The sequence below is a fragment of the Hoplias malabaricus genome, chromosome Y (genome assembly GCF_029633855.1).
Source record: "Hoplias malabaricus isolate fHopMal1 chromosome Y, fHopMal1.hap1, whole genome shotgun sequence".
NCBI classification, from domain to species: domain Eukaryota; kingdom Metazoa; phylum Chordata; class Actinopteri; order Characiformes; family Erythrinidae; genus Hoplias; species Hoplias malabaricus.
The window spans coordinates 14,033,118-14,057,278 of record NC_089820.1 but is presented as its reverse complement, the minus strand read 5'-3'; the positions used below and the strand labels follow the sequence as shown (position 1 = coordinate 14,057,278).

General features: G+C 38.7%; 1 protein-coding gene across 1 annotated transcript in view; it reads right to left on the bottom strand.

Moving 5' to 3' along the window:
- The window catches only part of LOC136679749 (ATP-binding cassette sub-family A member 2-like), an 86,249-nt gene extending 73,944 nt beyond the window's left edge, over positions 1-12,305 (bottom strand). The window contains exon 1 of the mRNA XM_066658418.1: positions 12,162-12,305. Coding sequence (XP_066514515.1) covers positions 12,162-12,227 — 66 coding nt within the window. The 5' untranslated portion in view covers positions 12,228-12,305. The remainder of the gene's footprint in view (positions 1-12,161) is intronic.
- Between the last annotated feature and the right edge of the window lie 11,856 nt (positions 12,306-24,161).

Here is a 24,161-nt window from a genome sequence, read left to right as displayed (position 1 = left end):
TAAACATATACACTGTAAAAGTGTGTGTGTACCATGTGTGAATATATGCCAATATATGAACTAAAATAAACGGAATACTATACCATTAACTTGAATGAGTTTAAAACAATTTTGTTCTATCCCTTTTCCCCCCATTTCCTTTGCTTCATTGACCACCTGACATTCTTTCAGACCCATTACCTTGAGTTCTCATCTCACAGTGGAACAACCAGGCCTTGCATGTTTGTTATGGGTCATTTTTAAAAATAATAATTTAAAAAATACCTGTTGTAAAAACAGTGTCTGCGTGTGTGTGTGTGTGTGTGTGTGTCCAGAACTAAATATGTTTCCTGAGGTAGTGATAACACGATGGAGCACATCAAAATGCAGCACATAAAATGAGCTTGCGTTCACATAACTGCATGAAACAGCCCTTCACATTTATGTAATTATTTATCGAAGGTGCTGGAACACTGTTCCGGATCACTGCGGCCCATTTCACCCCCTGACAGCCCAGTGTGAGGGATTTACCCTTTGGATCTAAAACTGTGTTATTAATATGAGCATTTTTTGGAAATAAATACCAATTGTAACTCATGCAGATTATTATCAACAGAGAGAGAGAGATGAGTCAGTAAAGAGAAGTGTATGAAGAAGTCAAAAAGTGATAAATCTGTCAAGGTGGTGAAGAAATTTAAAGCTGATCAAATAAAGATCATGACACAGCAAGATTTCCAGCACTGTGAACACTTTTAATGTGAATGTAGGTCAAAGTCAGCTTTGATCATTAGACATTGTAAATTTAACAGAAACCGTATGTGTAGGATTGTTTTGATGGCACAGTTACTGTCTGATTAGCCATCAAATATAACATCTGTGTGACACTGCAGTAAAACATCAAGAACAGCAGCTCTTCAAAGCTGTCACACACTCTGCACACAAGCACACACCAAGCTCGATGTGCGAGAAAAAAAAACAGACTGATAAATCACTAACATATCAGAAAGACAGAAGGACCGAAAGACAGAAGGACCGAAAGATATGTCGGACGTTTTAAATAATGACCTTATATACAAGACTAACCTTCACAAGGCCTGTACAATGATAAAGGCATGGTCCAATTTTAAATTAACTATTTTGTTCATAGCTCACAGAGAAATTTAAAATCTAAAGTTTTATCAATGCCACATTTGTTTTCTAAGTAAGAGATATATCCACTACACTTTACACAGTTTGTATGTGATTTAACAATACAAAAAAAGTGTATGTAGTAGAAGAATATATAAGAAATGTGCATGTATAATGTGGTGTGTAGAATGTGCTAACTCAATTAAGTGATTCCAATAGAACAGCGTAATGACAATCGGGACTGTAGATTTATAATTAATAGTTTTAATTTATAGTTAATAGATTTAATTTAAATATTGTTTTTAAAATCAAAGCATTCACTAAGCCCATCTGCTATTTTCTTAGTTCATAACCATCATCATCAGAAGCAGCAGCTATTTTTTTTTTTATCTTACTAGCATTGTCCTGCATGGAGTTACAGCCACAAAAATACATTTGATATTTCAAGGAATATTTACTTACTCTGTTAGCAAAAGAGCCTACAAATTCACCATCAGTTAGCATTAGCATAGGTTTCTACTTACCTAGTCAGCCAGTGTGGCTACTTTAAACATATATTTTAATAATTACATACAATAAACAAACAATACACATTGCTAAACCACAAAAGAAAACTGATAGTCAATTACAATTTAGGGATTGCAGCAGGCCTGACCATGTCTTGACTAATCAACTTCATCTGTACAAGGGGAAAATGTTGATATTTTTAAAAAACACTGCTGCTGTCCTGTCATGCTGGCACTTCATATTTCAGACATAGTGTTAAGAAACTTAGAAAATAGCAGGACTTTATACATTCAGTGTCTGGAGCAGCATTGCTAATGCTGCTCACATTTGCTGACTTGTCAGCTACTGAAGCCAACGAGCCCAGCCATCAGCTTCCTAAATTCAACCTGCCTGATTAAAGTCGGTGACGTAGCTGAAGCTAATCTTACACAGCCAATCCTTTCCTCCAGGGATTCTGAAACACAATCAAACAGAGCGCTACCAGTGCTAAAGATAGCTCACAATACACCCATGGTATACACAGCACTGAGCTAGAGCGGAGTTGGAGAAAGTAGGCCAATCGGTGTAATTAGGTGTCTAAAGAATCAGATATTGTTTGTAGAATTTGGCAAAGTAGAAACCGAGAAATTCTGTCACTGTCACACTTGTACAAGCCTGTCACCTCAAATAACTCAATTAAAACCTTTATAAGCAGCTATTGTTTGTCTAGCTACCACTGCTGACACAATGCTCAATTCTACTGTGTTATTGCCAATATTTTGTTAACGGCAAAAGTTTACAATCATTTGTGATGAATGTAAAAAACTTTTGTGGTTTACACAGTGGTTTTACAATGAAATACATTGAAATCTTTCAGCTTCATCCTTTTACCCTGCTTTTTGGAGATTCTGTGCACATTAGGAACAAGTATCACATATTATAATATCTGGCAAATTCTTGTGAACTAGTGGCAAAGAAATGGTGGAAAATGCAGTGACAAACTGACAGATCTCTGTTTCTCTCCTCACAACAATGTCCTTTTCTCTGTTCAGACTTCAGCATGTACCGTTTCTTGATTCGTCCATCCATCCATCCATTGTCTACCGCTCATCCAGGTACAGGTCGCTGGGCCAGCAGTCCGATTAAAGAAACCCAGACATCCCCCTCTGTAGCCTGCCCTTCCAACACTTTTGGAGGGATACTGAGGTATCCCCAGGCAAGTTGAGACATATAATCTCTTCAGTGTGTTCTGTGTTTTCCCTGGGTCTTCTCCCCATTGGACATGCCCGACACATTTCACCAGGGAAGCATCCAGGAGGCATCCGGACCAGATACCCAAACCAACTCAGCTGTTTCCTCTCCAAGTCTCTCCTGGATGTCCAAACTCCTCACCCTCTCGAAGGGAGGGCCCAGACACCCTGCGGAGTCCGGATTACCACCTGTTAACCTTCCGCTCTATCTTTCCCTCATCTGTGAACAGGACACCTCTGAGCAGGAGCTCCCTTCCAAACTGGAGAGAGCACAACACCCGTTTTGGACAGAGTACCATGGTCTCAGATTTGGAGGTGCTGATTCTCATCCCCGCCACTTCACACTCAGCTGCAAACTGCAAACTCGCGGCAGATCTCATCCACCCACGGAGCCTGGAACTCTAGCCACCAGAGTTTTCTGACAACCTCGGCCACCTCAGCCTGGGTGATAGACGAGCCCTTCCCAAGCTCCGCTTCCTCTGTAGAAGGCTTGTTGGCGGGATTGAGAAGATTCTAGAAGTCTTCATACCACCGCCTAACAATGCCCCCGGTCGAGGTCAACAACTACCCACCCCCACCACATACAGTGTTTATGGAAAACTGCTTTCCCCTCCTGAGTCGCCTGACGGTTTGCAAGAATCTTGTCGCAGCAGACCGAAAGTCGTTTTCCATGTCCTCATTGAACAACTCCCAAACCCAAGTTTTTGCCCCAGTGACAGCTGAAGTTGCAATCCACATGGCCCTTCTGCACCCATCAGCTGCCTTTGGAGTCCCAAAAGTCAACCAGGCTCAATAGGACTCTCTTCACCTTGACAGCCTCCCGCATCCGGGGTGCCCACCACCAGGTCTGGAGACCGCCACTACGACAGGCACCAATAACTTTGCGACACAGCTCTGGTTTGCTGCCTCAACAATGGAGGCACAGAACAAAGCCAATTCGGACTCACCAACCTCCCCCAGGATGCCATCAAAGCTCTGTCAGATGTGGGAAATAAAGATCTTTCTGACAGGTTCCTATGCTAGACGTTCCCAGCAAACCCTCAACACATGTTTGGGCCTACCGGGTCTGTCCGGTATCCTCCCCGACCATCTGATCCAACTTACCACTGATCAGCTGACAGCTCAGCACCTCTCCTCACCCAAGTGTCCGAAACATATGGCCACAGGTCAGATGATACAACTATAAAGTCGATCATCAAAATGCCACCTTTTATTTTGGACACCCTTATGCCCAAACATGGTCTTTGTTATGAATAAACTGTGACAAGCATAGTAATCCAATAACTGAACTTCACTCAGGTTCAGATCGGGGAGATCATGCCCCTCCAGGTCTCACTTTCATTGCCCACGTGAGCGTTGAAGTCCTCCAGCAGAACAGTAGAGTCCCCAGAATGAGCACTTTCCAGCACCCCCTCTAGAATCATCAAGAAGTTTGGGTATTCCGAGCTGCTGTTAGGTACATAAGCACAAACAACAGTCAGAGCCCATTCCGTGACCTGAAAGTGCAGGTAAACTACCCTCTCATCCACTGGGGTAAACCCCAACATACAGGCGCTGAGGCCATGGGCTTTGAATAAGCTCACTCCAAACCTATGCCTCTCACCCTGGCCAACTCCAGAGTGAAAGAGCATCCAGCCCCTCTCAAGATTGGTTCCAGCGCCAATGCTGTGTGTAATATGAGCCTGACTATATTTAGCCGGTACCTCTTAATCTCACTCATCAACTCAAGCTCCTAGAGTTTTAATAACCAAGGATCAGAATGCCAGGGTCTCCACCCTTGGCTGCTACCTGATCCACATTACACTGGAACCCTATTACTAACTCTAACTCTTCCACAGGTGATGAGCCCATAGGAGAGTAGAACCATGTTATTCCTTCAGGCTGTGCCCAGCCGGGCTCCATTAGTGAAGGTCCAATCACCAGGCGCTCTCCAAGGAACCCAATAACCCTATTTCGGATGAGAGAAAATGTATCCTTGTTGTTCTTTTCTCCATGGGGGTCTCTTGGATCACTCTTTGACTGGCCCATCACCTAGGACCAATTTGCCTTGGGAGACCCTACCAGGGCCTATTACCCCAGACAACATAGCTCCTAGGCTCACTCAGGCACGCAAACCCCTCCACCACGTTACGGTGGTGATCCAAGTTTCTTGATTCATTACTCATTATTACACAGACCTGGTACTCAATAACCCATTCAATGAAAAATAAAAATATCTGCATAATTATACATTTATAGAATAGTTAGGTATGTAAACAGTCATTAATACACCAATAACTGATTATTTTGATTAATGATACATATCTAGCAATGAGGGGCGGCTCATCAGGTAGTGTCGCAGTCACACAGCTCCAGGGACCTGGAGGTTGTGGGTTCGATTCCCGCTCTGGGTGACTGTCTGTGAGGAGTTGGTGTGTTCTCCCCGTGTCCACATGGGTTTCTTCTGGGTGCTCCCACAGTCCAAAAACACACGTTGGTAGGTGGATTGGCAACTCAAGTGTCTGTAGGTGTGAGTGAATGTGTGTGTGTGTGTCTGTGTTGCCTGTGAAGGACTGGCGCCCCCTCCAGGGTGTATTCCTGCCTTGCGCCCAATGATTCCAGGTTGGCTCTGGACCCACTGCGAACCTGAACTGGATAAGCGGTTGCAGATAATGAATGAATGAATGTAGCAATGGGTTAGGCTGCAGCAGAAAAAAAATTAGAAGCTAACTTTTATTAAATGTTTATTTCAGGTACAACCTCAGTATGTTTTCCATCCCCTCTCCTCACTGTATTCCCCGTGTATGTGTGGGTTTCCTCAGGGTGCTCAGGTTTCCTTTCACAGTCCAAAAATACATGCTGGTAGGTAGATTGTTTATTCAAAAGTATCCACAGATGTAAGTGATTGGAAAAGTGTGCAATGCCCTGTGATGGACTGGTGCCCGGTCCAGGGAGTGTCCCTGACTTGTACCTGTTGATTCAGAGTAGACTCTGAACCCACTAAGATCCTGAACAATATAAAGCATTTGCACAAACTGATTGAATAAATGTAATCAAATAACTTCAACTTCCTCATCCAATGGTACTCCCCTCAGCTTTGTTTCAGAGCTCTCTGAAACCATGATATAATTTAAATAAAAAATATACTGATAGTAGTAAACAAAGTGTTGATAATCCAGAACTAAACGTCTTCTAACTTTAAAAAAACAATGCCTATGAACATGCATAGTGTTATCCAGTATAGTATTTCAGACTCTCTGAAAGTCTCTAAGGTCTGCCAGTTTAATTAAATAAATGTTCCCTCAAATAATAATTGATTATCAACTCAAAACTTAATTAATTCTCAATTATAAATAGTGGCAACCCTCAACTGGTAAAACAATTAGTAATGTGGTAAAACCACATTTGCTCCTTCTACATCATATGAAATAATTATTTTCCAGCATCAAAGTTGAATTCCATGAGTGCAAACCCAAAATCAAAACAGATGACTGAATAATGCAGAGCTTTAAAACAATGTTCAACAGTATTCAGCATGGTTTGCTTTGATATCATTTACAACACGGCTCACATCCAGTTCATGCTCAAGTTATGAACATTAATATTCAATATCAATCTGTCCTTTTCAGCAACTCTGGAGTTATAGTTCCATCCTAAACTGCTGGCAGGCTATAAGACTACTTAGAGATTAAATGCTTGGGATGAGTCAGGCCTCCAATTCAAGAGCACCTCATGAGCTAAGAGCTAAAAAGGATGGGCGAAAAACCTCCCCACTTCAAAACACTGTGGCATTAATGATGAAAGTGATGTAGCACTTGGCCAGGGCACTAATATGCTTTTACTGATATAAAATGTGGACGTTTTGAAAATGATCATTTTCTCATGACCAAGACTGTCAGTTTGCATTTAAGACATAATGGCTGCTCAGTTTACAACACATGGCTAAAAGCTTGTGTATACTTATCCATCATTTCTTCTAAAATCATGAATATTAAGTGGGAGATTGCTCTTCTTTGCAGTATTAACCACCTCTAATCCTCTGAGAAGTTATTGGTGATTTAATTAAATTCGGTCACAAGAACCTTAGAGGGGTCATTTACTGATCACAAACTTCATTCCGTCTCAGTTCTATACCAAAGTTACAAGATAAACCAGACAAGACAGAGAATGCAATGCTGGGTAAGGATGCACCAATTTTTAATTTTTTGGCCAATATGATAACCGAAAATTAGCACCTTGGAGTAGCCGATACTGATACTAAAAACCGATCATTTTATTTTTTTGTAACTAAAGCAAATGCACATTGGATTGAAACAAACCCATTCTTTTTATCATAGGTTGTCATAGGACAGGCCTTTACAGTAGAGGTAGGTGAACAGGTCCCCACTAATGTCAAGAGCTAATCTACGGCATTGTGCCAATAAGTGCAGCACAGAGTTTGTTTTGGAGGACAAGGAAGAGATCGGCATAAAGCTGCTCAAAGCTAGCGAGGGAGAGAGAGTGTTTGAGCGAGTGTTTTTAAACCTTTATCAATGTTTTAGTAATAAATTCAGACACAGAATGAGTCTAGACCTATTTTTCATGTATTTTAAATAAAAGGTTCTCCCGCACTGTGGTGGTTGAGAGTATCTTTCTGTCGTTTAATCTGCTGTGTGTGTGTGTGTGTGTGTGTGTTATTTTAAATTATATGCGCAATCACAAAAAATGCACCAAGGAATTGGTTGTAATATCGGCTAAAATTCCAATATTGTGCCGATAACAATAACTATAAAAAATACACATATTGGCAAAGAATATATTGGCCACCGACATATTGTGCAGCAGTAATGCTGGGGTTTTACCCCTCTAAATGACATTTGGCATTGAGGATGGTGACGTCATGTTTGGCCGTACAAGAGAATCTCATTCACTCTATTGGTGCCTTCCTATGGACATGCTGTGAGTGAATTGGAACATATATGAGCAACGGATGTATCTTAGCTGTATTTGTTTTATAGATAGTGTTTATTACTCTTGCTCCCGTAGAAGGTGTGAATGTATTCTGCAATATAGGTCATCTGCTGCATGCTTAAGATTGCTCAAGCTCAGAATATATTATAACTAAATAAACAGTTAGTTTCCTTTTCTGAAAATGTTGTTTCTTCAAGGTCTCTGATCTGACTAGGACTTTTCAGAATATTTAAAATATTCATGTAAGATGCTAAAAACACCCCTTAAAACTTCAGTGTACCTGTGCTTGAATAAATTACTGTCACTGCTAAGCTTCATTTATTCATTCATTTTCTACAACCGCTTTATCATGTTCAGGGTTGTGGTGGGTCTGAAGCCTGCCCAGAATCACTTAATACAAGCCAGAAACACACCCTGGGCAGGGCACCAGCCCATTACAGAGCATCACACACTCACACCTATGAATGGTTTCAGAAACTCATCCAATCATTTTCACACACACATCTATGCACAATTTTGAAAAGCCAATAACCCTACCAATTAGTTTTTGGACTATGGGAGGAAACTGGAGCACCTGGAGGAAACCCAAACAGACATAGGATATGCCAGGACCCTGGAGATGTGTGACAACAACTTCATCTGAGCAACCTGTTGTCACTTGGTTTCACTCAGCTTGGGGTTGATCACCATACTTGTAAAATGATTGATTGCCAGATTATCACAAATCATTCTGGAGCACTCCAAAATGTTCCCTAATTATGTTTCAGGACTTTTTCACATTTCACATTTATGTAGTTTATATTTTTAAATTATGAAATATGTTTCACCTACATCCCTTCAATTCATGTTAGGATAGTTTTAAATTTGGATGAGCAATTTACCTATTTAACGAGCCAAGGCTGTGTACAAAAGTGTGCAAACACTGGACCTTTGTCTTATGTGGAAACAGACCTGAAACCAAGCAAACGGTGAGGAAACATTTTCTTAAACTTACAAAAAGTGATTTGAATTAAAAATTGTGCACCTCACCTTTAGAGGCGTAGTTCACGACTGTAATCAAAAACACTTTTTATAAAATTCAGAAGATATTTCCTCATCATTTGCTAGTTCTCAAGTCTGTTTCAAGTCAGTCTAATGTGTTTACAAAGCCCCAATATCTGTAAATGAATGAAAAATCAAAGGCTTGGTCCGCTATCCAATTTTCTCACTCTCTCTCTCTCTCTCTCTCTCTCTCTCTCTCTCTCGCTGCTCGTGGCAGATGCATCTGAAGTAGTTTTAGACAATGGACAGAACTCCACACGTTGAAAAGCACAAATTTAAATGAGGATTGCTCTATTCCTGCTACATGTGTTGATAATATTGACTTATTTTTGTTGTTTAGAATCACAGGTGGAAATGTCTCCAAAACCGGAAGAAGGCTAACTGCATAATCAAAAGTGCTACAAAACTATGAGTAGAAAACAAATGAGGTTCTGTGGTAATTCAAACAGTGAAGAAAAACTTACAGACAAGTTAAAATTCAGCCATGTATAAACATCAGTTGTTATTTTCCACCAAACATACCATTCCACGTTAAAAGAATTTAGAGCTGCATTTCCCCACAGTCGTCTCCATCCCCTTTAATGCTGAATGATATACATTATACTGGTTTGGAGCAAAATGCTGCTTTCCAGACAATTTTTCTGGGAAGGCTTTACTTATTTCAAGGCCAATTCACATTCTGCATGGATTACAACAGTATGGTTCCTTAGGAAGAGTCCAGGGGCTAAATTAGACACTCCTCAGAGACAGTCACCTGTAGCGGGACTCAAAACCACAACCTGACCCTGAAGCTGTGTGACTGTAACACTACTTGCTGCCCAAATGGTAAACATTTCACTTTAAAACTATAGCATATGGTCCCTTTAGTTACCAAACATTTGCAGTGTTGGTAAAATAAGAGGTGATACAACACAGTGGAAAAAATGCCTTTGTTCCAAGATGGTTTTTGTTTTTTTTCCTCCAACTTATGTGTTGCTGGGATTAAAGTTAAAATGGTCAAAATGTAATAAATAAATGTTGCCTTTTTCAAATTTTCTTTTAAATACAGAGGGTTTTTGATTTAGACATCAGTGCATTTTGTTCTTATTTACATTTCACACATTTTCACAGTATTGTGACATTCTTTTTATCAATAACACTCAACAAAGGTTTATTCTCTCAGCATTCAGCAAATGTTTCTGTATCTAAATTTAGAAATATATCTTTCCATGCAATAATGAACTGAGCTTTAAGGAAATGGCACCATTCCGGTCAGACACTGAATGGAGAACATCTGTGCAATGTTAGCAGTAGTGTTAATGATTATCTAGACTGTAAGTAATAACATTTCACAGATACTGAGTATGACACCTATCAAATGAGACACAGATATTTTCCATGGTTTGCATTCAAAAATTTGCATGTTTTCCTCCCACACCCCTCAGCTCTGCCACAAGAGTGCTGGTTACGGACGCTCTCATCAATAATCTATGAGAGCTGTTCAGCCTCTGGGAAGTACAAATTTGGTGTTAATTAGGGCTGCGCAATGCAGACGAAATAAACTGCAATTACACTGCAAGTGAGATACTTGTATTATAACAAACTTGGTTCTCATGAAGAACAGATCAAAATAGTGGCTGAAGATTTTTCAGATCATATCTGTGTACTGAAATTATTTATTTTGTTATGTGTTTAAACATTCATCTGCCAGGAGCAAATGAAAACAAGCCATTCGATTAAAACTCCATTTACACACTCACAGAAATGCTTGACACATGATTTGTGCTGATCAGAGTACTGAGCAAATCAGTCACGTCGGTAGTTCAGTACAACATTCATTTAAGTACACATTTTTTATAGGAGATATTCCAGTGGGACATTGCAAGAGCGATGATAGAACCTAATGAGATTCCTAAAAACAATGCAAGACCTTTGCCATATGTCAAGCATGCATCTTTAAAAGACTAGGGCTTAAATCTTGCTTCGCATCTTAAAAAAAAATCCACAGGTTTTTCAGTTCCTCCTTCTACCGTGTAGAAACCAAAAGAAACCAAAAATAAGAATGTGCAAATCAAAATATGAGGCTTCTAGTGTCCTCAGGGCAATGGACTGGCCCCAGAGTCCACTTAAACTGAACATGTTTTGGATATGCAGTTGTTTTCTTTTAGGTCCTCTGAGACTCAGGGTGGTCCACAAGTTCTACACTATTGTGAATAATAATAATATATAATAACCTTTTTCCATATAGCACCATTACTGAAGGTAATGACATGATACACAACAGAGACAACAACTAAAATAGAAGAAAAACATATCCATGGAACAGCACAGTGCATAGAATAGAATAGAATTCTGGAGCTGTCACAAATGAGAATAAAGTCATTATGTCCAGTGTCAAGAGCTGGCAGGAGGAATATAAATCCCCCCAGCATTGGGCCATGGAACAGTGGAACTGTGTTCTTAGGAGTGACAGAGCTCCAATCAATTTGAACTAATCATCCAACATCAGTAAAGGAACTCATTAATGCTGCTGTCAACTTCTTCATAGTTATTATTTACACATTATTACCAGTTTACCCCAGTTGAAGGGGGAGAACTATCATTAAATATCCTTGATTTCAGGAGAAACTGCTGCTACAATTTGGACACTGCATTTTTTTTAGCAGAGCACAAAACAACTGTATTAAAAACAAACAATACTTTTTGAAACCCAGCTCTGAATGTTGTGAATTATTTATATCATTCCTACCAGACACGGCTTCCTAGTTTGGGGAAGAGTGAGGTGTGGTTAAACAGGTGGCACAGAGTGAAAGAGGTGCCTAGCTGTGGTGTAGTGGAAAAGCTAGGGCGTACATGTGGGTTGATCAATGGACGGGGTTAAACAACACCTTTGGCAAAGGTCCGAGAATGTGGAGAAGAAATGGTATAGCTAACATCACCCCCCACCCCTCTTTGTGCCAACAATCCTGCACATTCACTGAGTTAGAGCCAAGCCCAACAGGTTTCTCCATCCTAGACGCATCAGTCTAACAGAAGAACCACCACCTTCATTTTGTAGCTGGACCATCGTTAAGGCAGTCATTGTCTGTGTGCAACCTGTTAGTGGGATTCTGTTGCTTCAACTTGCTCGAAAACATCCCCAAGTGATCTTCCAGCAAAACACCAGCCTCTTCACTGGCGGTTAAACCAAGCACGAAGCCTTTACATCATCCCGCGGACGCACTGTCTTCAAAAAAACGTTAATGGAACGTTTTTCCATCGTCTTCTCGGCGTCGTGGAGCAGAGACATAAACAGCGCAGGCCTGGACCTATAAGACACAACACGCCGCCGTTGGAGCGGCTGAACGTGAGTAAATAAAGAGCGCTTACCGGTCCCCTCCTCTTTAGAGAGACGTTTTTCCACAGCAGGAGGTGGAGCTGGTGAAGGAAGCCCATGGTCGAAGCTCTGGGAGCGGATCACTTATCGGACTCGGACTCGCCTGGGTCAGCTCTTCTCCATCCATCCGTCCATCCTATTTCTCCTCGTCTCGGTTAAACTAACTCTGGCTCTGTGTGTGTGTGTGTGTGTGTATGTGTGTGAAGCCTGAGCCGGAGAACTGTGGGCGGAGACCCAGTAGACTGACAGCTATAAGCGAAGCCCGCGGACGAATCGGTTCTTTATGAATCAATAGAACCAATCCAGCAGGCCGGATAAATTAGATTAGATTTAGATTAGATTCAACTTTATTATCATTGTGCAGAGTACAGGTACAAAGCCAATGAAGTGCATCTAACCAGAGGTGCAAGATAGAGTATATTTACATATAGAGTACAGAGTATATATAGATTATATAATGTATGTATACAGAGAATGAAGGGATACTGGGATGGTATAAAAACTATTATATATATATATATATATATATATAGGCAGGTGCTTTGCTGTGCAGTTGAGGTATTCCACTTGGTTGTTATGTTGTTTCCACATAGGTTCAGTAAAGTTGTTATTTAAACATTACTCACTGAGGTGGTTATTAAAGATACATTGTGTAGAAACTGTACCTTATAATTATAACTTCAAAATCATTGTGATGCTCCACTGACCTGTAATAGGAAAACAGAATCTCTGTCATTGCTATTCTGGGCTCAGCACTGCAGAAACTGCACATTGTGTAACTTTTAGAGGAGGGTACAAAATACCTGTGGGTTCATGTGACTGTCATTGGAGGTGTTTGGCACAGTCTCTGCTGTTTGAAGGGATGTTATGAGGTTGCTATGGTATTTGAAGTTAATGTGCATATGTTTGTTGTTAGTCTTCAAAATCAGAATTGCTTTATTTTGGCTCATGTAACACACTAATAAAAGACCAGGTGTTTACACAGATATTTACACAGTCAAGAGTAAATATGACATTAAACTAACAAAAGTATAAAATAAGTATATAATAGAGTAAAGCTATGGATTCATGAAATAAATGGTTTGTGGTTATTGATTTGGCATTGGCAATGATTACCAGTGGTTTTTCTGGTTTCCCAGGTGGTTATTAGAGTGTCACTAAGTGGACGCTATGGTCTGGCTGCTCAGTTGTAATATTTCTCTAACAAATATAAACATTTATCTTTTATAATTTAATCTACAAGTTAACCTCACTAACCCACACAATAAAACTCCAAACTGTAAAAAAGAATAATCTCTTTGACTTATAATAATTATTAGGATTTCATAAACCAATTTCAAGTGCTATGGTCAAATTGTAGCCTATGTTTGTCAATTGTTTGCAAACTAGCATATTTCAGTGGAAAGTTTATTTGGAATGTTTATTGTTGAAGAAATGTGAAATATGCCATAAAGTTTTCTTTATGTGCATAAAAAACTTTTTCTAACATGTTCAGGAAAGTGGTTTTTTTTTACTGATAAAATCAACAATAACTTGAATTGAATAACTGTGTTCAAACTTTTGCAAGCTTGAATTGAGTCAGTGAATCGTTGAACAGGACACTCCTGTCGTTGGAACGGACGTTTCCTAAGAGTCGGTTCAGCACACCGAATTGAACTTGAGCGGCTGCTGTTGAAAGCAGTTTAGTGTAGTGTGAGTATCCGTGGAAGAGAGGAGAGGAGGAGAGAGCAGAGAAGAGCGCTCGCGGTGGTGTGGAGCTGCTTCAGCTGAATCAGCAGTGATGCTGAGCCTCGTCTCTGCGCCACAGTACCTATTTATACACAGCAACTCGTGCATTAGTGTGGAGGTGGTGGTGGGGGCGTCGTTTACAGCAGCCAGGGGAAGAAACTCCTGTACTCAGGGTTACAGCTCCTTAGAGTTAAGTATTCTGCCTGTGACATCTACTTGATAAACTTGTGATCCAGACCTTCCACAGTAGCCTTGGGTGTGTTGAAACCTTCCTCATTTTTTTAAATGAAAGATGTTTCACGTGCTATTTCAGGTGCTATTTCAGGTGGTTGCTAGGCAGTTGGTCTGGTGTCTCTGGTGGTCGGTAGAATGTGTAAACACCTAGGTACTGGAAACCAATGCAGACATATGGCAATGGTTTCTCTCATTTCCATAGTTCCTAAAAGTATATTAGTGAAACATATGAAGTCCATTGTGTAGTTCCTAAGGAGACTTTTGATAAAAAAAAACCCTAAACCATTTTCACTGTTTTTCTTTAATTATGTACATTGAGAGATTGCCAATTAGAACCCTGCTGATGCCTCAGTCTTATCCTGAGGAGTCCAAAGGGGAACAATTAGCCTCACTCTCTGGGGATGGGAGGATGGCCTCCCCTCTTCCCCATCACACAAGCAAAGTGCAGGCAACTATCGGCTGATGTGCAACTATTGGCTGATGTACAAGATCTGGGCAGTTGGTGTTCTCCTCTAGTGAATTGAGCTGACACACATCACTGTTTTAGTGGCAGCTGGCTTCACATTTCTCAGGGGAAACAGTTTCCATCACCCTTTCATGTTGCTGGCATGCTGTGTGTGATTGGGGGAGTACTAACAATCATGCAGATACTTGGGATAAAAAAAATTCAAATCCATATGCAGCATTTTGAAATGGAATGCTTAATATGGCAACAATGGGTTGGATTTTCTATTATGCTGTCACAAAAAGAGATTTACATACACATCTGTCTATTAAACTAAAATGAGAAGTGGTATATATATTTTATTATAAATTGCAGAGGAAAATATGTCTACAACAAAACTACAAACAGTTACTGCCCACAGGAGAATGAGAAGAGTCAAAGTACTTACAGATATATGCTAGCCATTAAAAAAATCTTTTTCTAATCTGGATTTAAAAACCTGCAATATCGTCTGGAGCAACCTTCAGAGTTTCTGAGATCTAGAAGTAGCTGTAACACGTTTCTTGTGCAATAATGGTGTCGTACATACATAGATGCATTAGTACATGGCTCTAAGCTGTGTGCACTGGGCATGTGATGTTAATTGAAAACATTAAAGTCTGTCAATGTATTGAGTGTGATTAGACTGTGTGATATTCAATAGGGCAGGTCCAGATGTTGCATGGATATTCGGGGCGATTTCTAGAGCTTTGGGCCATAAGCTGAGGGATTGCTGAGTGACATCACTATTGCGAGGACATTAGAAGCTGAGGCTTATAGGAGCTATGTGTGCATCGCATATTGTGCCCTGTTTGGACTCTTTCAGGGCAGACGTAGTTCCCTGTTCTGCAGGATATTACCTGTTTATTAGAGCTCATTCTCTCTGCCTGGGTTTCTTACACACACACACACACACACACACACACAAAATCACTAGAATGGTACTATGAGGTTCAGAGATTAATCCGAATACCAAATCTCAGATTTCGTATGCTTTTTGAAGAGAGATAGTGAACCCGCTGACCCCTGTGAGAATTGATGTTTTTGTTTGTTTTTCAGCTCCCCCTTGTGGCTAAGAACAATTTGGCACGTTCGCCCTTTAGGCCTGTGCTCCTGGCCTCCTGTGCACACTGGGTTTAAAATAGTGTCTGCCATTGGAATGATTTATGGATTAATATTTGTATTAATTGTGTTTCCACAATTCCAATTCTCCAATTACTTTTTTACATCATGAACTTGAACGAAAGTAAGCTCAACCAATCAGGGTTAAGTATATTTAAATATGATAATAAAGCTTTTATAACCAGGTCACGCATCTACACAAATATCCCAGATGTTTGATGTTCTTGCATTTATTTGTTAATTACAAAATTGTATGTATATTATTTTAGAAATATTTATGTAGGTTTCACTACCAAATAATCTGTAAAACTCCACTTTGGTTGAAATAAAGTGCTGCTAATTCAAAGCTGAGTTTGGTGTTACAGATATTCAGCCATTTATAGAAGAATGAAAGAAAACTTAAATTATGAAGTAGTTATGCACTGTTTTTGGGCCAGATTTCCATCCAATGATTAGACAGCTATAGTTCCACAATTTTAGCTATTAGTCACTGAACAACCCACACCACTGGAGGCCTGTCACATCAGCCAAAAGACACCTGTGCATCCTGGCAACATGCCTTGTGTTAAGGGGAGGACTGGAAGAGAGGGGGCCTATCCAGAAAGCAAAACAAAGTGTGCTCTCTACAGATTCCTGATCTCAGATTGCTGAGATTAAAAATGTAATATAAGTATAAAATGACAGTTGAAATTTACCTGTTTCACCTTTAAAAAGGGCAGAAAGTCTTTTCTATTATTGTGTCACAGTTCACTGTTTTTGTATCCGTTGTATTGGTATCTGAGTGTGGACCCACACCCTTGCCTCGCCACACAGTAATCATTGGTTGAATGTAGAAGGTCTTGACTGCTGCAGGCATTCAGATGAGTTTACTGAAAGGAAGTCTTATCGAATAGTCATCAGTAATGAAACTGCTGATAGCAGATTCCTTTCTGAATAAGGTTATAACACTTAGTTTCCAAAAACCAAACTTCCAGAACAGTTCACTTGCAGGAGAACACAGAATGTTCTCTATTATAAATGTAAGTTTATGCTAAGACAATTTAATTCCAAGTCATGTTGGAATATTTTCATTAATCTGTTCTTCATGACAGTTTCACACTGTGTAAAGGACAGCGACTGTGTCCAAATGCTTGTGAGTATATTAGTCACTCTACTGGTGATTAGAACAGCACATCCACACTGGAAACCCACTGGTTCCTGTCAGTTATCTGCTTGTACTTTGGGCAGGGCTCAGTTGAGTACATTTTGTCAACACACCAGCTTTCACAACAAGAAAAATGGTGCTCTAGGTTGACTCATCCTTTTCCTGTGGAAATAAGATTTAAACAAATTTTTTTTATTATTAGAGTAGCTTGAAATGGCTCCAATGGAGAAAGAAACAAGTAGCCCCTTTGCACTTTGTGGTTCAATTTTTATAAAATTAAACACTAATAAGGAATTAGTGTTAATGGCTTAATCCATATTTGGTAGATTACCTACTCGTAGGATCTGCCTATTTAATGTCATAAATTGTCTCTCTCTCATTTGCTTTCTATCCTGGACTTGTGCTTTTTTTTTGTCATACTTTACCACACCCCCATCTGTTGTTCACAGACGTCTCACCTTTCTCTTGTCATGCCCCCTCATTTGTGTCACATCACTGTCGTTCACAGGTGTCTCTCCTTTCCTTGTGTTCCTTTTCCAGCGCTCTTCTTGTGTATATAAGCCCTGATTAGTCTTATATACCTTTCTGCCTTAGTGCTGTGTTAGCTTCTAGGTTCTTCTCTGTTTAGGGTTTTCTTCTTTATTTATCTCTCTTTAGTATATTAAAATCAGAAATTTTGTGAACATGAAATCATGTGAACAGAAATCATGTTTGTGAACATGAAAGTGATTTGAACTCTAGGCATGATCTTCTCCACAGCATATCATTTGCTTACATATTTTTGACTGCACCTCTCTTTGAATCGTGCAGCCCAGAGACAAATGAAGCCTTCTCTACAAAAGTAACTGCATTAAATATTAAAACAGTGCTGCCACGTGTAAACATATACGTACAGGATTTTCTGACAGCATCTTATGTGACCATAGCTGCCAGTTTCATACACATCTCTTGGGTGTACCATCACGATTCAGAGAGAGGTGCAGTAACAGTCAAAACTGTGTAGAGTTTTAATCTGCTTTTTTACTTTTATATTCACAAATTGTAGCACATTTAAAATTCAGAGATTACAAGTATGACACACTGCAAAAAATTAAATCTAAACAACAAAGTCAGAAAGTCTTAATGTGTAATAAACATGTTTTTTTTAGTTTAAGAACTGTCTTGAGTAGGTTTTTGTGTAAAATAAATCTAGTTTTTAGAAACTTTTTCTAGAATTGTCTTATTAAGAAAAAATTGCTCATTATATGGACATCTTTAAATGATATAAAAATGTGTTTTTGAGACCAGAAGAATTAAGGAAATCTCCACTATATATTAAAAAATTAAAGACAGCTTTACTTGCAACTCCAAATCCAGTGAAGTTGGGACGTTGTGTAAAACGTAAATAAAAACTGAATATGATGACTTACAAATCATTTTCAACCTATATTCAACTGAATACACTACAAAGAAATGATATTTAATGTTCAAACTCATTCATTCATTATCTGTAACCGCTTATCCAATTCAGGGTCGCGGTGGGTCCAGAGCCTACCTGGAATCATTGGACGCAAGGCGGGAATACACCCTGGAGGGGGTGCCAGTCCTTCACAGGGCAACACAGACACCCCTACGGACACTTACTGAGTTGCCAATCCACCTAACAACATGTGTTTTTGGACTGTGGGAGGAAACCGGAGCACCCAGAGGAAACATATCAACATACCAACTCCTCACAGACAGTCACCCGGAGCGGGAATCGAACCCACAATCTCCAGGTCCCTGGAGCTGTGTGACTGTGACACTACCTGCTGTGCCACCATGCCGCTCTAGCTGAATAATGATGCATAATAATTATTAGCTTTGATATTTGCCAAAAGATTAAAACAGATTTTGCATATTAGAACTGGATTTATGTTCTATAGACATATTGGCAATAATATAAGATTAATATGGGATTATGGTTCTGTAATGAGAATGGTTATTGAAAAATCTGTAGGTGTGTCTAAGGTGTATGTAGGTGTGGTCTGTAGGTGTGTCTAACAGAGTGGACAGTGTTTGTAAACTCCAGTCTGATCCACTTGTACCAACACAACACACCACCACAATACCACTGTCACTGTAGCAAACCATACCTGCTCTGTGGTGGTCCTCTGGAGGTCCTGAGCAATGAAAAACAGGGTGTATTTGGGCAAGCAATCTGTAACTGTAGAACTAGAAAGTGCTCCTGTGTGGACAGTGGAGCTGAGAGTATAGACAGTGGGTATAGAAACAAGAAGAAGCAGACGGTTACATATTTAGATGTTGTAGTATGTACAAATAAAAAATTGAACTTTAATCTAATTTTTTGAGCAAGAATTGCAGTAGTTTTAATCAGTATTTGATTAATGCTGGGATTCTTCTAGTGGCAGAGTTGTTTTATGCAGTAAAGCCAAAAGAATTCACTATTGTAACCCCCCATATGTATACAGTATACTGCACACAAATATCTTTTTTATTATTATTATTAGAGCCAAACATGATTGTTTATTTTGGTAATATCTTAATTGGCAACACTGATATTAAAAATGGCTCATTTTAAAAAAAAGTCATTAGTCGCCAGAATTTTTTGGTCATCTTTTGACATCATAATAATGGAAACATTGGAAAACCCTAAACAACTACTGTATTAATAACAAGGTAAAAGAAGTGGCCAATATATCCTAATGTTTTTTAGAAATATTTTTATTTAATTTAGAAAAATATATTTATTTTTTGTGGATTAGAGAAAGAATCAGGATTAAAGGATATATTTTCTTAAATTAGTTTCTAACATAATGAATGTCAAATTATGTAAATATAATTAGAACTACTCAGTTGTAAAATATTATTCTTAGAATGTTTTAGACCCTCTCTAAGGGTGAAGAGGGTATTGACGGTTCCACGCTTGTGTTCAGATACGGCAGTGGTTTCCGTTTGGGGTGCCCTCAGTTATGTTTTAACGGTCACAGTACTGCACATTAATTTCACACTTGTGCCCTCCCAAATGGTACAGAGCAGTATCAGTCATTCTGTTGCATTTGTTACAAACCTATTAACCACAGACACACAAACTCACAATATACAATAAAGTGGCAATACAAATTATGCAACCTCAGAAACTGGTGTCTCGCTATGCATTACATTTGCATAACAGCAAAATGGTGCTGTAATAAGCATTAAAATGCTTGTCATGAAGGGGTTGAAAAATTCTGAGTCTGCAGCAATCATTAAAAGTGGCATTTTGTGTTGAATTTGGAAAACCACTTTGTTAGTTGTGTTGAGCAATTTAAATTGTTCTTCTTGATCCGCTTATTGCAAACATCTGACAATTTGTAAATCTTGCAGTGGGGGGATGAAAAAGTTTCATAGATATACAATGTCAATTCCAGAAATATTTGTTAAATATAATATAACCATAAATGTGTGATTTATTAATTCACTTAAAAATGTTTTACCTGTTTTTCTTTAAAATCTTCTTTAAATGAAGATTTTCTTCCTTATTTAAATCTTCTTTGAGAAACAGCAGAGCTGCAAAAGCTACTACTGCTTTACATCCTTCCACTGTGAGAATATAACTCTGTACTATGGGCCACAAAAAAGGTGTAGTTGTCTCCTAAAAATAAAAATAAACGCCAAAAAAAAGGTGATAAGAAAGGGTGAGAAATAACATAAAACCACATATAAAAAAACATGTTTGTTGAAGAGGTGTGTGTGTGAATTTAAAAATACATTCACAATTTTGCCCATTCAAGTTATTAGCAGAAATGTTTCTTTACACACAAACACACACACACACGCACATATATAATATATAAAAATAATTTCCTGTTTTATACAAACCTTTATTTAATGCCAATTTTGTTTTGATATATATATTTAGAATGATTAAAAATACTAAATGCCTCTTCATTGCTAATTGTTCCTTATTCATATGCCTTTGTTTATAGCTTGATTATGTTGTTTTTGTATAAATGAAGAGAGTGTTTTTGTGCAGGTGAAATATAAAACAGTAGAGGAATTGCAGAAAGGTGGGGCAGGACACACACGGTTATAAACTATACAAGGGGCATCTCAGTGTGCATTAACCCTTCAGCCTCAGCTCCACAGCATTGTCTTTAGGTATGTAAGTACTTAATATATTTGTAGAAACATTTGGGAGTATGCCCTAGAATTTGCAATATATAACCTCTCTGCTCTGAATATATAACCTGTTGCTCTGTTCTTCTGCATGTTGTGCAGTGTGCCTTTTGTATTTATCATATTTATTGTATTGTTTTCTGCTCTTGTGTTTGCATCTTTGCACTTTAATTAGTGTTGTGTTTTGTGTTGCTTTATTTTGCCCCATGGACAAAATGATTTTATGTCTTCCCATGATTTTTAACTCTCTGATAACTTGTGGCAGGGGTGATGGCTTTGGTGCTATATAAAGAAATTGGCATAAAATATTCTCAAATTAGTTCTGGAGAATTGTTTTAATTTGTCTTTTGAAATTATGTATGCCCACCAATGTTTTGTGTATTATTGTTTACCACCGTCAAAGGCTTATTAAAGCACATTGTTAAAGGAATTAGCTGATTTACTGTCAGATGTGGTTGTCAGGTTTTATTACTTGGTGATTTTAACCCATAAGAGCCCAGACTCATTTCACCATAAAGCCAATTTGAGAAATATAAAACAGATACTTTTGCACATTCATTGCAATATTCTGTAGGGTTATTATCATTTGTATCTATAATTATTACTATTATTTTGAATCCCAATGTAATCTAAACATCACAACAACCCATTTTTTAAATTGTATTTCAACATTTTGTTATTGAAATGGGATCAGAATGGAACACACCTTTTAAGAACTTAAATTTGCTTTTTAAAATAAGCATTTCTATTGTCTCTATGTACTCACAAGCACACCGTCATTTTGTAAATGTCACATGCAAAAAATTCAAAATTTACCATGTGACTGCACCCAACATCTTCAGTAAAGGTCACTTAGTCACCTCATAGTTTAAAGTGAAGGGGGTCTGGGCTGTCCGCTCGGTTTGTTTGACTTTGTAGTCTAGTGATGATGAGACGAAGCTTCGTGATAATGTTAAACCTTTCCAGCCAATGTGTTGCAAAATAAAAAAATTAAATAATAATAATAAAAAAAAGTTAATTTGTCAAGTCTTCAGCTGGATATTACCAGACTCATGGGGTCAAACGTATGTATAGGCCGGTGTAAACAATTACACAACACTGTTACAGTTTAGGTCAGTAAATGCTGATAATAATGATTTATATTTTATATAAGTGTCTGCATGTGTTTGATAATAAATATAATTTTATTGGACGTGTTAATATAATATGTATTAATTTTATTATTATTATTATTAATAATATCAATTGAAAGTCAGTGATGTTTAAATGGGCTATGAAGGGGAGATTTATACTATGTATGATATTGAGGCAGCACTGTGGCCTCCCACTTTCACAATCACACAATCACAGTGTCCATAAACTGTAAAAAAAATAAATAAATAAATAAATAAATAATCTGTAAAATTTACAGAAAAAAAACAGCTGTATATAGTAGTGACAAATGAGAGAACGGACACTAAGATTTAGCCATACTGCATATATATATATATATATATATATAGCCCTTTTTTGCTTAAACTGCATACTATTAGAACATTTTACTTTTTTGTCACGTCACCTGTTGTTGTTTATTAATATTAATAATACTTATTATTAGAATTATTGCTGATAATGATTAATTATTTTTTAATGAATAATTCAAATTTCCTCACAAAATGCAAAAATGACATTGGACTTTGCAGAAGTTAAATACAACTTTATTAAATTTGCATTCCTTAAAGGAACAGGAACATCTCTCACACTTCTTATTGTCTTTCATGTTTCTTTCATGGCACGGTGGCGCAGCAGGTAGTGTCGCAGTCACACAGCTCCTGGAGGTTGTGGGTTCGATTCCCGCTCCGGGTGACTGTCTGTGAGGAGTTGGTGTGTTCTCCCCGTGTCCGCGTGGGTTTCCTCCGGGTGCTCCGGTTTCCTCCTACAGTCCAAAAACACACGTTGCAGGTGGATTGGCGACTCGAAAGTGTGAGTGAATGTGTGTGTGTGTCTGTGTCTGTGAAGGATTGGCGTCCCCTCCAGGGTGTGTTCCCGCCTTGCGCCCGATGATTCCGGGTAGGCTCTGGACTCCCTGCGACCCTAAATTGGATAAGCGGTTACAGATAATGGATGGATGGATAAAAACAGAGTAACTCTGATCAACAAAATAAAATTTGAGCATTTAAATCATAATAGCCGTTGTGGAATAGGTTCAATACGTTAGTACACGGGATTCTGAGCAAGAGCTCAAGCACTCATATAAAATTAACTTACAAATAAACAGAAATAAATGCTCATTTATTCTGTTTTATCCTGAGTAAACAGATACCTAATTTTTTTTAGACGAAACTACCTCAATATCTACATTGATATCGTCAGACTTTGCAGGTATTTCAGCGTTTTAAAACAGCAAATCACAGAGAGTATTCGCGTTTATTTAAAATCCCCACTGTCTCTCCAATGCTGAGCTGCAACATGGATTACGCATGCGCAGTCCAAAATACATTGGACACTGAGTTGTCACTTAAAAATTCCTTAGCCAATGGGAAGGCACCCCTGAGAAAACCCGCCCACGCGAGAGGTTTGTGCCAAAACTGGTCGCAAAATTCAGGGATCAGGCGCACAGAACTGAGAGAGCTCGCGCATAGAACGCGTGCAGCTCGCGCACAAAACTCAGAGAACACGGGCAGAACGAAGCACTCGCGCACAAAACTGAAAGAGCACGCGCAAACGTCATGGAGCACAAACGTCAGAGCTGGTTATTTTGTTTGCAAGTTATAAGTTTTATGTTTGAGATTATTTTTGTGCGATTGGCACAAATCTGAGTCCATATGTTCTCGCCTTTGGCTCTGACTCTGGACCCACCGCGACTCTGATTGGATAAGCGGTTACAGACAGTGAATAAATGAGTTTGATATTGGAAAAGAAAGTGTGCAACACATTTAACATGAAAACACATTTGAATATGTTTATATTTAAATAATGAATTTGTATTTTTATGAAGACAGAGCTGTTTTTCAACTTTCAAATAGCTAGGGCGGTTTATTTTTAATTTACGTGTTCATGAGTTCTTAAGTCTTTTCCTGTGTGCGCTCCTGCTGTTTTTTATATAATTAGAAAAATCGCTTTAAATATTTCAAGTATTGATTGATGAGCACATTTGCCAAACGA